Genomic DNA, 15,615 nt, shown 5'->3' with positions numbered 1-15,615 from the left:
CTTACTAGCCAGAGGCTGGGGGCCACTATCTCCTGGTCCCTTGACATATCAAGATTTGCAAGCTTTCCCTTATACATAAGTACACTGAGTGGCCAGATTATTATGCGTTCAGAGATCATAATAGTCTGGCCACTCAGTGTATTTCAGTGCTGAATGGGAGGGTTAAATGTGGTAGAAAAATGTCACTTTTTAGATACTAGAAAGTAAAAATAGATCTCTCTACTCTACTTTATTTCCTCATAGACATAAATTAAAGCAGAGGAAATAACTTGGTGACATTTTATGAGCCTTTCTAGTCATAGGGAGCAGACTGCTTTTGGAAGAACAAATCTGGGTTCTTTATTTAGCTCTGAGCATAGCAGCTGAATTACTTGATGTGCCCCAGTGCCCCATTTAAAATAATCTATCCTGCTAACCTCTCACTTTGGTCAGAATTAAATGTGATAATATATCTGAACAGACCTTATAGTTTAAAATGTTATGCAAATATTGAGTGGCATTATTATTATTGTTATAAAACCCAGGAGCTGAATAGGTTCAGGATTCTTAAAGACACCTGAAACAGATGTTGGCAATTTTGGGTTTAATATTTTTTAAAACAAAGGGGTGCTGAATGGGTAGATTATGTAGGTCAGTCCTATAAATAACTGAATTTACCAATTGATTGAAAAATTACTAATTATTTCTACATGAATGTAGATGAAAATTCATAAAGATAAATTTGTTTTTTCTTGCTTCCCTGGACGAAGTTGTTACCACTGCCTTTTTGAAGAAAATAATTTATTGGAGTGAAAGTCACTTAGCATTAAATGGACCATTTGAAATTCAATAGCACTTAGTACATTCACAATGTCATACAACCACCCCCTCTATCTAGTTCCAAAGCATTTCCTACATGCCTCTTTGCAGCGATGACACACCACATATCCTTGACAATAACTGTATCTGTCTCTCTTTGATTTTCACAAATCAGATTGATTTATTCCTTCTCTTTCTTGGACAGAGCCCGCAAGAGCATTCCAGACACTTATGCAGAGCACCTTACTGCCAATGGACTCATGACCCAGGAGGAGGTGTCAGAAATCAAAGCCTCCTATTATGCAAAGTTAAATGACCATTTAAATAACCTGGCCCACTATAGCCCCCCTGCCACTCACCTGCAGGCCCACTGGCAGGGCCTGGCTCAGCCAGAAGCTCGCATTACCACCTGGAACACAGGTGTGCCCGTCGACCTCCTTCGGTTTATTGGTGGCAAGTCCGTGGAGGTGCCGGAGGAACTCCAGATGCACAGTCACCTTCTGAAGATGTATGTTCAGGTGAGGAGCCCTGAAATCTCTGATTATTGTTTGTTTCTTGTGCAAATTGATATTTGGTCATTTGGTTGACTAATTTGTTTGACAAATATTTATTGTATGTTGTTATGTTCTAGGAACAGATCCTAGTGGTGTTTTGGTACTGATAGTCAATTAACTCAGATTTTGTCTACTTCTCTTTTTCCTTCCTTCCTTCCTTCCTTCCTTCCTTCCTTCCTTCCTTCCTTCCTTCCTTCTTTTATTCATTCATTCACTTATACATGTTTAATACATTAAATGTACATGTACTACATGCACATTATTAAATACTAGGGGCCCGGTGCATGAAAATTCATGCATTCGGGGGGTCCCTCAGCCTGGCCTGTACCCTCTCGCAGTCCAGGACCTCTTGGGGGATGTCCACCTGCCAGCTTAGGCCTGTTCCCTGGGGGATCAGGCCTAAGCTGGAAGTCAGACATCTCTCTGGCAGTCCGGGAACCCTTGGTGGATGTCCGACTAATGGCTTAGGCCTGTGGGCAGCGGGCCTAAGCCATCAGTCGGACATCCTTAGTGCTGCTGTGGAGGTGAGAGAGGCTCTTGCCTACTGCTGCTGCGCTCGTCAGCCTTGAGCCCAGGCTTCTGGCTGAGCGGTGCTTCCCCTGTGGGAGTGCACTGATGACCAGGGGGCAGCTCCTGCGTTGAGCGTCTGCCCCCTGCTGGTCAGTGCACATCATATCAACCAGTTCTATGGTTCGGCTGATTTGCATATTAGCCTTTTATTATATAGGGTACAGCGATACCAGAATGCCTGTTTGGATTGTTCTGACCAGAAAACACTTTCATTCTTTTGGGTGCCTTAAATGTAATAAATAAAAATCAACACACACACCCCAGAGTCAACTGTTCAGAGCCTTAATCATGTTGAGGTTTTACATATTGTCTCACGTTAAATATGCATGTGACAAACACTTCTGGTTTGCCTGGCTCTCAGGGATTTCCTGAATGCTGGACTTTCTGTGCTGAAAACAGGAGAACAAGGAGTTAAAGGCCTTCATCTTTCTTAAACTTGGATGAAGAAACTTTGCCTTTTGAATTATTATTTATTTATAAAAATAGATTTTTATTGATTTCACAGAGGAAGGGAGAGGGAAAGAAAGATAGAAACATCGATGAGAGAGAATCATTGATCAGCTGCCTCCCGCACATCCCCCACTGGGGATAAAGCATGTGCCCTTGGCTGGAATTGAACCTGGGACCCTTCAGTCCGCAGGCTGACACTATCCACTGAGCCAAACCAGCCAGGGCCTTTTGAATTATTTTTAAAACACTAACTTCATTTTGTTTTTTGTTAATACTCACCCGAGGATATTTTTCCCCCATTTATTTTTAGAGAGTGGAGAGATAGTGAGAGACAGAGAGAGAGAAACATGGATGTGAGAAAGACACATCGATTGGGCATGCACCGCAACTGGGGCTGGGGATTGAGCCTGCAACTGAAGTACGCTCTTGACTGGCATTGAACCCACAATCCCTCAGTCTGTGGGCCAACACACTAACCACTGAGCTAAAGTGGCTGGGGCCATTTGGGGGTTTTAATTATAGGTATAGAGACTATTAAAACAAACTATACATTCACCATCCAGGTGAAGAAATAGAATATTATAAATAAGTTCCCTGTGAAACCCTCCCTGCTGCCATCTCTCATTCATCCACAGGGTGAACAACTAACCTGAGCACCTGTGTATTTTGCCTGTTTTAAGATGACAGATGATTGCTATTAGACTTTCATGTATTCTTCTGCACTTTCTGTTTTGTTTAACATTATGTTTCTGATACTTCCCATTGTTGCATTACATTTTTTTAACTGTGAAAAAGGATAACTTTTTCTCCCCATTCAATTTTACAGTCTAGGCTGGAGAAGGTGATGGATGGAACCAAGTTAGACTGGGCCACGGCAGAAGCTCTTGCCTTAGGCTCATTGCTTGTTCAAGGTAAGAAGTTTCTGTTTAGCTGCACAGCTGGTAGGAGATGCTTTAATATGATGTTTGTTACATGTGATCTCTGCATATTTTTTAAAAAAATATATTTTATTGATTTTTTACAGAGAGGAAGGGAGAGGGAGAGAGAGTCAGAAACACTGATGAGAGAGAAACTTCAATCAGCTGCCTCCTGCACACCCCCCACTGGGGATGTGCCCGCAACCACGGCACATGCCCTTGACTGGAATTGAACCTGGGACCCCTGAGTCCTCAGGCTGACGCTCTATCCACTGAGCCAAACCAGTCAGGGCATGATCTCTGTAGATTTTTAAGTGATAGCTACCTCCTATTATTTTTATTGACCAGAGAGATTCTAAAACACATTAATTTTTCTTACCTGACAATATTATTTAATCTTAGTATATCATGTTGACAACCTTCATCAGAGAATAGAGCAATCATATCTGGAAAAAAAGGGCTCAGGGCTGGATATTTTCCTCTAAAAACTGTAGGGTAAATGATGACTCTCCATTCTTATACAATCTCACTTTGACTACAGACCTTTACATATAGGACTGGTATATTTGAATAAGGATAATCTATTATGCTAAGAAAACTCTCAGGATAAGTTGATATATAAGACTTCAGGGTCACCATGTCTTATTACCAGGTTATTTATAGGAATCTGGTTTTTCCCCCCTCTTGCTTGCTTAAGGTTATAATGTCCGTCTGAGTGGCCAAGATGTTGGCCGTGGAACGTTTAGTCAGAGACATGCAATGGTTGTTTGCCAGAAGACTGATGATACCTACATCCCTCTGAACCATATGGACCCTCATCAGAAGGGGTTTCTAGAGGTAGGATGTTTCCTTACCTATTTTAAAATCCATATGCTGATGATTATAGTTATAGAATTCTTTTTTAGCCTATCTAATAAAGAGGTAATATGCAAATTGACCATCACTCCATGGTGGCTGCCCCCCAAGATGGCTGCCCCCATGTGGTCAAAGATGGCCGCCCCCATGTGGACACAATATGGCTGCCACAAGATGGTCGACAGGGGAGGGCAGTTGTGGGCGATCAGGCCAGCAGGGGAGGGCAGTTGGGAGGGACCAGGCCTGCAAGGGAGGGCAGTTGGGGGTGATCAGGCCTGCAGGGGAGGGCAGTTGTGGGCGATCAGGCCAACTGAGGAGGGCAGTTGGGAGAGACCAGGCCTGCAGGGGAGAGCAGTTAGGGGTGACCAGGCCAGCAGGGGAGGGCAGTTGGTGGAGACCAGGCCTGCAGGGAAGGGCAGTGGGGGTGACCAGGCCTGCAGAGGAGGGCAGTTGTGGGCAATCAGGCCAACTGAGGAGGGCAGTTGGGAGAGACCAGGCCTGCAGGGGAGAGCAGTTAGGGGTGACCAGGCCATCAGGGGAGAGCAGTTGGTGGGGGGGACCAGACCTGCAGGGGAGGGCAGTTGGGGGAGACCAGGCCTGCAGGGAAGGGCAGTGGGGGCGACCAGGCCTGCAGAGGAGGGCAGTTGTGGGCGATCAGGCCTGAAGGGGAGGGCAGTTGGGGGCAACCAGGCCTGCAGGGGAGGACAGTTAGGGGCGATCAGGCTGGCAAGGGAGGGAAGTTAGGGGTGACCAGGCCAGCAGGGGAGGGCAGTTGGGAGTGACCAGGCCTGTAGGGGAGGACAGTTAGGTGCGACCAGGCCTGCAGAGGAGGGAAGTTGGGGGTGACCAGGCTGGCAGGGCAGGGCAGTTATGGGCGACCAGGCTGGCAAGGGAGGGCAGTTAGGGGTGACCGGGCCAGCAGGGGAAGGCAGTTGGGGGGGATCAGGCCTGCAGGGGAGGGCAGTTAGGGGTGACCAGGCCAACAGGGGAGGGCAGTTAGGGGTGACCTGGCCGGCAGGGGAGGACAGTTAGGAGCAATAGGGCCAGGAGGGGAGCAGTTAGGCATCGATCAGGCTGGCAGGGGAGTGGTTAGGGGGTAATCAGGCTGGCAGGCAGAAGCGGTTAGGGGCAATCAGGCAGGCAGGCAGGTGAGCAGTTAGGAGCCAGCAGTCTTGGATTGTGAGAGGGCAGTTGGACATCCCTCGATGGGTCCCAGATTGGAGAGGGTGCAGGCTGGGCTGAGGGACACACCCCTCCCCAATGCATGAATTTCGTGCACCAGGCCTCTCGTTTTTAAGTAAATGTTTAATTCTTTGGTCATGCATCTTCTGTAATACATGCATATTTGTTCTTCATATTTCCTTGATGTGCACATATAGCTTTTGTAATACACTTATAATTGTTTTCTAGTTTTTTGTTGTTATTAATCCTCACCTGAGGATATTTTTCCATTGATTTTTAGAGAGAGTAGAAGGGAGAGGAGAGAAAGAGAGAGAGAAAATCTGATGTGAGAGAGACACATCAGTTGGTTGCCTCCTGCATGCACTCTGACCAGGGCCCAGTATCAAGCTTGCAACTGAGATACATGCCCTTGACCAGAATAGAACCCAGGATCCTTTAGTCCTCGGGCAGATGCTCTATTCACTGAGCCAAACCGGCTAGGGCTAGTTACAGGATTCGTAAAGCAACTAGGGATTCAATGCTTTTTGAAGTAAAAGGATGCTGAGTGGATAGACAATATAGGTCTATAAATTTGGACTGGAAGTAACATATCAGCAAGTAGACTAGCTGTTTTACTCTGGCTACTTATCCTAACATATAAAAACCCTGGGTCCGTCACATCTGCAATGACCAGGAGGCTTGACCGTTCGCCATGCTGCGTGTGCAGCAGGTGAGCGGGCTGAATTGCTGACCTCTCAGAGAGAGAGAGAGAGGCGGGGCTGATCAGCAGTGGCAGCGGCTGCTGGTGAGGCCCAGATAGAGAAGCAGGGTGATCAGACCTTGCTTCTCTTTTCCTTGCCAGTAGCCAAGCCTCTCTCTCTCTCCCAGAGGTCAGCAGTCCAGCCTGCTCACCAGCAGCCTGGGGCAGCTGCTGATCAGCCCCACCTCTATGATCAGACCCAGAGATAGGCCCAGAGATGCTGACTGGCATAGAAATCGATCAATCAGAACCAAATCTGGGTGAATTGCAAGGAGCCAATGGCTGTCTAGGAGGCAGAGCTTTTGATACTGACAGGCATAGAAGCCGACCAATCAGAACCAAATCTGGGTTGACTGTGAGGAGCCAATGGCTGCCCAGGAGGTGGAGTTTTTGATGCTGACTGGCATAGAAACTCACCAATCAAAACCAAATTGGCTGGCAGAGGAGGGCAGTTGGGAGTGAGATCAGGCTGGCAGGGGAGGGCAGTATGGGGCAACCAGGCTGGCAGGGGAGGGTAGTTGGGGGTGATCTGGCCGGCAGGGGAGCAGTTCGGGGTTAATCAGGCTGGCAGGGGAGTGGTTAGGGGGTAATCAGGCTGGCAGGCAGAAGCGGTTAGGGGCAATCAGGCAGGCAGGCAGGTGAGCAGTTAGGAGCCAGCAGTCCCTGATTGTGAGAGGGATGTCCGACTGCTGGTTCAGCAGTTGGACATAGGGATTGGGCCTAAACTGACAGTCAGACATCCCCTGAGGGGTCTCAGATTGGAGAGGGTGCAGGCTGAGCTGAGGGACACCCCCTCCCCATGCACGAATTTCGTGCACCGGGCCTCAAGTCTGTAATAATGTAAGTGTCAAATGGATGTTCTTTTTGTCAATCAAAAATTGACCTTATAGACTGCATATTGCTGGATTCATTAAAGTCAAACTAAGATGTGAATAATTAGCAACATTTCTTTCTTATAAAAAAATCATTTCATCAAGTTACCTTATTCACTAACGTTTAGTAGGCTTGATGTGTTAATCTATCGCCACATATTTCCATGTGTCAGTCAGTGAGCTATACTTGTTAGAGTCAAGGACAGGGGCTGGGTCTTTTCAATTTTGTCTCTCCAATAACTAGCATATGCCTGGTACATGAGGTTTATTAAAATAAGTTATCCTGTAAGGTACAATTAGTGGCCTGTCCTCTTTTTTCCTACTCTAGCCATTTAAGAGCATAACCTTGAGTTCATTGATATCAATATTTATAAAAAAGTTTACTTGTCAAAAGGAAAATTCCAGGAAGATGACTTAAAGGACATAGTGCTTAGCTTTCTTTAAGTTAGTCTAAAGCTACCCCTGTGTCAAGTCAGATTAGTGATCTAAATACTGAAATGTTTAATATCCCCCACCCATCAATGACTTTTTAAAAAATATATATTTTATTGATTTTTTACAGAGAGGAAGGGAGAGGGAGAGAGAGTCAGAAACATGGATGAGAGAGAAACATCCATCAGCTGCCTCCTGCACGCCCCCTACTGGGGATGTGCCCGCAACCAAGGTACATGCCCTTGACCGGGATCGAACCCGGGACCCCTCAGTCTGCAGGCTGACGCTCTATCCACTGAGCCACACCAGCTGGGGCAATGACTCTTACTGAGTTGTGATTTAATGTAGTGTATCAATTAGCTTTAAATATTAGTATTTGAAAAGCCATAATTAAATGCCTTGCCTCTTTTATGAGGGAGCTGTCAAAGATTTATTTTATTATATGCAGATTTATTATAAAATTTATTACAAGATCTCATGTACTTTATGTGCAGACCCTGGGAGAAACACCTGATTGATCTTGGTTTGTCTTTATTGTGTGTACACCCTGAATTCTGCAATTAGAAATGGCTTCGATAAAACAGAAAATAAAGCAATGAATATATGCACTTTTCAAAAAACATATAATGGCTTCTATGAAGGGGTAGAGGCCACAGTAGCCTTGATAAAAGTAAGTAGGTTACCAGATCATGTCTTTTCCTCAACTCTGTTCTGCTTCTCAATCTTAATTTCTCTCTTTGCCTGCACTTACTTTTCACAGTCATGTTACATATTATGTATACTTACAAGCCATCTTAAATACTTTTTAGAATAAATAACAGCATCAATAGATTCAAGAAAATAAGGTATACTAGTATACAAAGTACAGTAGCTGCATTGGAGAAGGAATAGCTTATTCTACTTGGGGAAATTGGGAATCTGGCGGGGAAGCCAGATTTCAGCTAGGACTTGAAGGACATTACCAGGTAACACCTTCAGAAAGTTTGACATATGAAGTTTTTAAGCTTGTTGTCAAAACAACAAAATAGCATACATATCAAATCGCATATATATCAACATATGTGTAACTCCATCTATTGAAAAAAAATCTGCATTATTAACTGGTACACCTGGTAGAAGTTGCTGTTCTAATACATGTATGGAGAACATTTGATGTGGACACAATAGCACATAAACAAACAAACAAAAAACTGAGAAGAGCCAGGCCAGTGTTGCTCAGTGGTTGAACGCCGAGATCATGGTTTGATATAAGGTCAGGACATCTGGGTTGTGGACTCGATCCCCAGTAGGGGGTGTGCGGGAGGCAGCCTGATCGATGACTCTTTCTCATCATTGATGTTTCTATCTGTCTCTCCCTCTCCCTTTCTCTCTGAAATCAATTAAAAAAATATTAAAAAAACAAAACTGGGAAGAAAGAGGAACTGATATGCCCATGGAACTACAAATAGCTTCATATGACTGGAGGTTAAACTGCAAAGTGAATACACGAGTAAAAAAGCAGATAAGCCAGATAGGACTACTCACTTGTGAAAGACTTTTAGTATTATGTAAAAGAGAAACAATGGCGGAATTCTGAACAGGTGATCTTGATTTCCATGTTAGAAAGATCATTCCTAATAACACTTTGGAAACCTCAGTTGAAAAAGAATGAGGCCCGCCTGGCCGGTGGTGCTCAGTGGTTAGAGTGTCGGCCCACTCACTGAAAGGTCTCGGGTTCAATTCCTAGTTAAGGGCATGTACCTGGGTTGTAGGTTTGATCCCCAGATTGGGTCAAGGCGTGTGCAGGAGGCAACCAATTGATGTATCTCACATCTATGTTTCTCTCTCTCTTTAGTATACTCTAGATTCTGCTTTCATAACTACCCTCAAAAAAAGCTCTACCTGAGGTCAACCCTGGACCTTTTAGTTGCCAAATTCAATGGCCATGTTATTCTTCCTCTTTTTGGGACTTCTCCATCCTTGAGTTCAATGACTCAGTGACTCTAGTTCTCCTCTTGCCTTCCTGGATGCTCAGTATAGGGAAATACTTTTCCAATGATAGCCACCTAAATGTTGTTTTTCCCAAGACTGTATCCTTTGGTCATTTTCTCACTCTGCTCTCTCTTAGGAAGATTCTCCAACCCCTGTGGTTTCAAACATTCATACACCCTGATTACTTCCAAATCTAGATCTCAAGACCAGATGCCTGCATTAGCTCCAGATATTATCCTATATAATAAAAGCCTAATATGCAAATTGTCCCCTCGACCAGGAGTTCGACCAGGGGGTGGGGCCAGTCAGCCAACTGCCTGCAGCCCTTCCCCCTGGCTGGCTCCGCCCTGGCTGGCAGTGGCGGCAGGCAGCTGGAGGAAGGGAGCTGGCAGCCGCTAGGGATCCTACCCGTGCATGAATTTTGTGCACTGGGCCTCTAGTACTTATATAATTGCCTGGTAGAAACCTCTCTGTCATTCATCTCCCTCCTCCTCCTCTAAGTCAAATGTCCAAACTGAATCCATCATCTTTCCTTTTCCTGCTAGGAAATCCACCAAATCTGTTCCCTTTTCTTCACTCTCTGTTTAGGTGAATGCCATCATCATATACCAGTTGTCTAAGTCACGAAGCCCGAAGATAACTGAGACTAGTCTTTCTTCTTCATTTTCTACATCTACCACTAAGTCTTTTAGCTGAATAGTTCTCAAATCTGCCCCATCTTCCATCGACACTGTTAGTGCCCTAATTCAGGTCCCCATGATTTCCTGCCTAGATAATTGAGAAGCTGCCTTAGAAATTGTCCTTAGGCCCTAGCTGGTTTGGCTCAGGGGATAGAGCGTTGGCCTGCGGACTGAAGGGTCCCGGGTTTGCTTCCAGTCAAGGGCACATGCCAGGGTTGTGAGCTCAATCCCCAGTAGGGGGCAGGCAGGAGGCAGCCAATCAATGATTCTCTCTCATCATTGATGTTTCTATCTCCCTCTTCCTTCCTCTCTGAAATCAATAAAAATATATTTAAAAAAAAGAAATTGTCCTTAGTTCACATTCTTTCCCCCCCCAAAAGGATTTAATTAATTAATTAATTAATATCTTTATTGTTGAAAGTATTACATATGACCCTCTTTCCTCCCATTGACTTCTTCTAGCCCGCCCCCTGCCCCAGGCCTTCATCACCCTGTTGTCTGTGTCCATGGGTTATTCATTTATGCATACAAGTTCTTTGGTTGATCCCTTCTCTCCTACCCACCCAACCCTCCTACCCTCTGAGATTTGAAAGTCTGATCCATGCTTCTATGTCTCTAGATCTATTTTGTTCATTAGATTCTACATGTAAGTGAGATCATGTGATACTTGTCTTTCTCTGACTAGCTTATTTCACTTAGAATAATACTCTCCAGGTCCCTCCATGCTGTCTGAAAGGCAAGAGATCCTTATTTTTTTTTTACTGCTGCATAGTATTCCCTGGTGTAAATGTGCCACAGCTTTTTTATCCACTCATCTACTGATGGGCACTTGGGCTGTTTCCAGATCTTAGTATTGCAAATTTTGCTGCTATGAACATAGGGGTGCATACGTTCTTTCTGATTGGTGTTTTGGGTTTCTTTAGGATATATTCCTAGAAGTGGGATCACTAGGTCAAATGGCAGTTTTTCATATTTAAATTTTTAAAAATATATTTTTATTAATTTCAGAGAGGAAGGGAGAGATAGAAACACCAGTGATGAGAGAGAATCATGGATCGGATGCCTCCTGTGCAACCCACACTGGGGATTGAGCCTGAAAACCGGGCATGTGCCCTGACCAGATATCAAACTGTAACCTACTGGTTCATAGGTTGATGCTCAACCACTGAGCCATACTGGCCGGGCCATATTTAATTTTTTGAGGAAACTCCATACTGGTTTCCATAATGGCTACACCAGTCTGCATTCCCACCAGCAGTGTACTAGGGTTCCCTTTTCTCCACATTCTTGCCAGCATTTGTCATTTGTTGATTTGTTGATGGTAGCCATTCTGACAGGTGTGAGGTGATACCTCATTGTTGTTTTAATTTGCATCTCTCTGATGATCAGTGACTTTGAGCATTTTTTCATATGTGTCTTGGCCATCTGTATATCCACTTTGGAGAAGTGTCTATTTAGGTCCTTTGCCATTTTATAATTGGATTGTTTGTCTTTCTTTTGTTAAGTTGTATATGTTCCTTGTATATTTTAGATATTAACCCTTTATGAGATGTATCATTGCCAAATACGTTCTCCCATACAATGTGCTCCCTTTGCATTTTGTTGATAGTTTCTTTTGCTGTGCAGAAGTTCTATTTTGATTTGTTTATTTTGTTTATTTTCTCCCTACTTTCCTTTGCCCTAGGAGATGTATCCATAAACATATTGCTATGTGAGATGTCAGAGATTTTTGTGCCTATGGCTTCTTCTAGGATTTTTATGGTGTCACGACTTATATTTAAGTCTTTTATCCATTTTGAGTTCATTATTGTGTATGGTGTAAATTGGTGTTCTAGTTTTATTTTTTTGCATGTATCTGTCCAATTTTCCCAATACCATTTATTGAAGAGACTGTCTTGACTTCATTGTATATTCTTGCCTCTTTTGTCAAATATTAATTGAACATAATGTCTTTGGTTGATTTCTGGGGTTTCTGTTCTATATGCCTGTTCTTTGTGCCAATACCAGGATACTTTGATTACAGTGGCTTTGTAGTATAAATTGACTAGTGTCCTGGTGCATGGGTTTGTGCACATTGAAAGGAAATTAATTAGAAGAAATATTTTAATATCGTTATCCACCCTTTCTCTATAATAGAAGTGTCAACCAAATTCACAATCGACAATGACAGATCGAAACACACGTGTGCAGTAGGCACCAGCGAGAGCTTTATATGTATCATGCATGTGTGAGTCAAGTTAGCCTTTTATATAGAGAGATCAACTTGCTTAATTAGACCTGCTTTCTGATTTAGCTAAACTTTTTCCAGCCCAGTGAAGTACCCCAACTTCTCTTTCAGGTAATTGTCAGCAACACAGCAGTAAATATCAACACGAAGCAGATTATTATTGTAGACCACGCAGGGAGAATAAAGGGTAAAATATTTAACTGCAGCAGTGTTTGACTATATTCTGTGCAGTAAGAAAACCTGAAGTCATTTTCAAGTTCCACTATTTCTTACTTCTTTTCAGTCAGGTCAAGTTTCTAAACTCTCTAAATCTCCATTGTCTTGCTAATGAAAAGAAAATAGGATTCTACTGAGTCTCCTATCTACCTACTCCAGGACTTCCGTGAGGATCAAATGAGATGACACATGTGAAAACGCTTCACAGACATTTGGTTAAACTGTAAAATGTTTGTACCTGGCTATAAAGCAAGTCAGGTTCCTGCACTGAAGAAACTCCAAGGAGTCTAGTCGCTAGGGAGAGGAAGCCGGGCGTTGCTACATGACGTCATTACCTGACACCCACAGCGCCCGTTTCCGGGCTGGGCTGGGCTGTGGGCAGCATTTTGCGCAATGGGGTCTTGGCAGCCTTGGTTACGATTTGGTGGGGTGTCACTCCAGGGTGGTGGTGGGGCCTGTGTCCCACTTGGGGGAAGCAGAGTGTTGGTTTGCCGGCACCAGGTCCGTGGTGCCGTTTATTTTTAAATGGGCAGTGCGCATCATGGCAGCTCCTGTGTCCCCCTGGTGGTAAGTGCACGCCATAGCTACTGGATAGAGCGTCTGCCTCCTGTTGGTCATTACACATCATAGCTACTGGTAGGAGGGAAGGACCGGCACTTAGCCTCTTATATATATAGATACTTGGTATTGTGATTTCTCCAACTTTGTTTTTCTTTCTTAAGCTTGCTGCAGCTATTCAGGGTCCTATATACATTTTTGGAGTATTTGTTCTATATCTGTGAAATATGCCATTGGTAATTTAATAGTGATTGTATTAACCTTTTGCACTCGGATGTCGAGTGTGACTCGACACGGTTAGCACTAGAATAAAGGAATCGAGAAAAAAGCAAGCGAGTGCAAAGGGTTAAATCTATAGATTGCTTTGGGGAGTATGGAAATTTTAATGATGTTAATTTTATCAATCTATGAACATGGTATATTCTTCCACTTGTTTACATCTTTCTCTATCTCTTTTTTCATCATCCTGCAGTTTTTTAAGTATAAGTCTTTTACGTCCTTGGTTAAGTTTATTCCTAAGTATCTTACTTTTTTGTTGCAATTGTAAATGGGATTGATGTTTAGTTTCTCTTTCTGAGAATTCATTGTTGGTATATAAAGATGCCATGAATTTCTGGGTGTTAATTTTGTATTCTGCTACATTGCCAAATTCATTTATTAAATCTAGTAGTTTTTGGTGGAGTCTTTAGGGTTTTCTATGTACAATATCATGTCATCTGCAAATAATGAGAGTTTTACTTCCTCCTTTCCAATTTGGATGCCTTTTATTTTTTTCTTCTTGTCTGATCACTATGGCTAGGACTTCTAGTACTACGTTGAATAAGAGTGGTGAAAGTGAACATCCCTGTCTTGTTCCTGTTCTTAGGTGAAATGGTTTTAATTTTTCCCCATTGAGTATGATGTTGGCTGTAGGTTTGTCATATATGGCTGTTATGTTGAGACTAGAGGCCCGGTGTACGAATTTGTGCACCAGTGGGGTCCCTCAGCCTGGCCTGAGGGATCAGGTTGAAACTGGCTATCAAACATTCCCTGAGGGTTCCCAGAATGTGTGAGGGTGTAGGACAGGCCAAGGGACCCCACTGGTGCACTATCAGGGCCGGGGATGCAGGAGGTTGGCCAGCTGGGGAGGGACCGCAGGAGGGCTCTAGGGCATGTCTGGCCTGTCTAGCTCAGTCCTGATCGGCTGGACCCCAGCAGCAAGCTAACTTACCAGTTGGAGCATCTTCCCCTGGTGGTCAGTGCACGTCATAGCAACTGTTTGACTGGTCGACTCTCTGACCCCTGGTGGTCAGTGCACATCATAGTGAGTGGTTGAGCAGCCTTAGCATATCATTAGCATATTACACTTTGATTGGTTGAACGGACGACCCGACGACCAGACACTTAACATATTAGGCTTTTATTATATAGGATATGATCTCTCTATTCCCACATTGCTGAGAGTTTTTATTAAAAATGGGTGTTGGATTTTATCTAATGCTTTTCCTACATCTATTGATATGATCATGTGATTTTTGTTTTTAGATTGTTTATGTGATGTATCACACTAATTGATTTGCGAATATTGTACCAGCCTTGCATCCATGGGATAAAGCCCACTTTGTCATGGTGTATCATCTTTTTAATATATTGCTGGATCTGATTTGCTAATATTTTGTTGAGGATTTTAGCATCTAAGTTCATGAGGGACATTGGTCTGTAATTCTCTTTATAGTGTATTTATCTATTTTTGGAATTAGGATAATGCTGGTCTCATAAAAAGAGGTTGGAAGTATTCCTTCCTCTTGGAGTTTTTGGAACAGTTTTAGGAGGATAGGTGTTAGTTATTCTTTGAAGTTTTGGCAAAACTCCTGTGTGAAGCCATCTGGACCAGGATTTTTGTTTGCCGTGTTGTTGTTTTTTTTAAATTTTTTTTATTACTGCTTCAATTTCCTCAATTGTTATTGGCCTATTCAAGTTTTCTGATTTTTCCTGATTCACTTTTGAAAGATTGTATTTGTCTTGAAATTTGTCCATTTCATCCACATTGTCCAACTTATTGGCATATAGTTGCTCATAGTATTTTCTTTTAAAAAAACTTTATTTTGGCTCAGTGGATAGAGCGTCGGCCTGCGGACTAGGGGGTCCCAGGTTCGATTCCGGTCAAGGGCAGGTACTTTGGTTGCGGGTATATCCCCAGTGGGGGTTGTGCAGGAGGCAGCTAATCGATGTTTCTCTCTCATCGATGTTTCTAACTGTCTGTCCCTCTCCCTTCCTCTCTGTAAAAAATCAATAAAATATATATTAAAAAAAAAACTTTATTGTTGAAAGTATTACATTAGTCCCCTTTCACCCCCCATTGATCTCTTCCCTCCCACCCCAGGCCCTCTCCACCCTATTGTCTGTGTCCATGGGTTATGCATATCCTATATAATAAAAGCCTAAAATGCCAGTTGTTCCCTCAACTGGGAGTTTGAACAGGAGTTTGGCCAGGGGGCGAGGCCGGTTGGCCAACTGCCCAAGGCCCCTCCCCGACCGGTGTCAGCAGGCAGCCGGGGGAAGGAAGGCCCCAGCCTGCTGCCGGCAGCCACTAGGGACCCTACCCATCCAGGAAT

The 15,615-nt window shown here is 43.7% G+C and overlaps 1 protein-coding gene across 1 annotated transcript in view; it reads left to right on the top strand.

Moving 5' to 3' along the window:
• DHTKD1 (dehydrogenase E1 and transketolase domain containing 1) overlaps positions 1 to 15,615 on the top strand; it is a 63,460-nt gene that overhangs the window by 32,338 nt on the left and 15,507 nt on the right. Inside the window, exons 8-10 of the mRNA XM_054715619.1 lie at positions 1,004 to 1,316; positions 3,199 to 3,283; positions 3,987 to 4,126. Of these exons, the coding sequence (XP_054571594.1) occupies positions 1,004 to 1,316; positions 3,199 to 3,283; positions 3,987 to 4,126 (538 nt within the window). The remainder of the gene's footprint in view (positions 1 to 1,003; positions 1,317 to 3,198; positions 3,284 to 3,986; positions 4,127 to 15,615) is intronic.

The sequence above is a fragment of the Eptesicus fuscus genome, chromosome 5 (assembly GCF_027574615.1).
Source record: "Eptesicus fuscus isolate TK198812 chromosome 5, DD_ASM_mEF_20220401, whole genome shotgun sequence".
NCBI classification, from domain to species: Eukaryota; Metazoa; Chordata; class Mammalia; order Chiroptera; family Vespertilionidae; genus Eptesicus; species Eptesicus fuscus.
The sequence above is the reverse complement of the archived record's forward strand: the minus strand, read 5'-3'. Positions and strand labels throughout refer to the sequence as shown.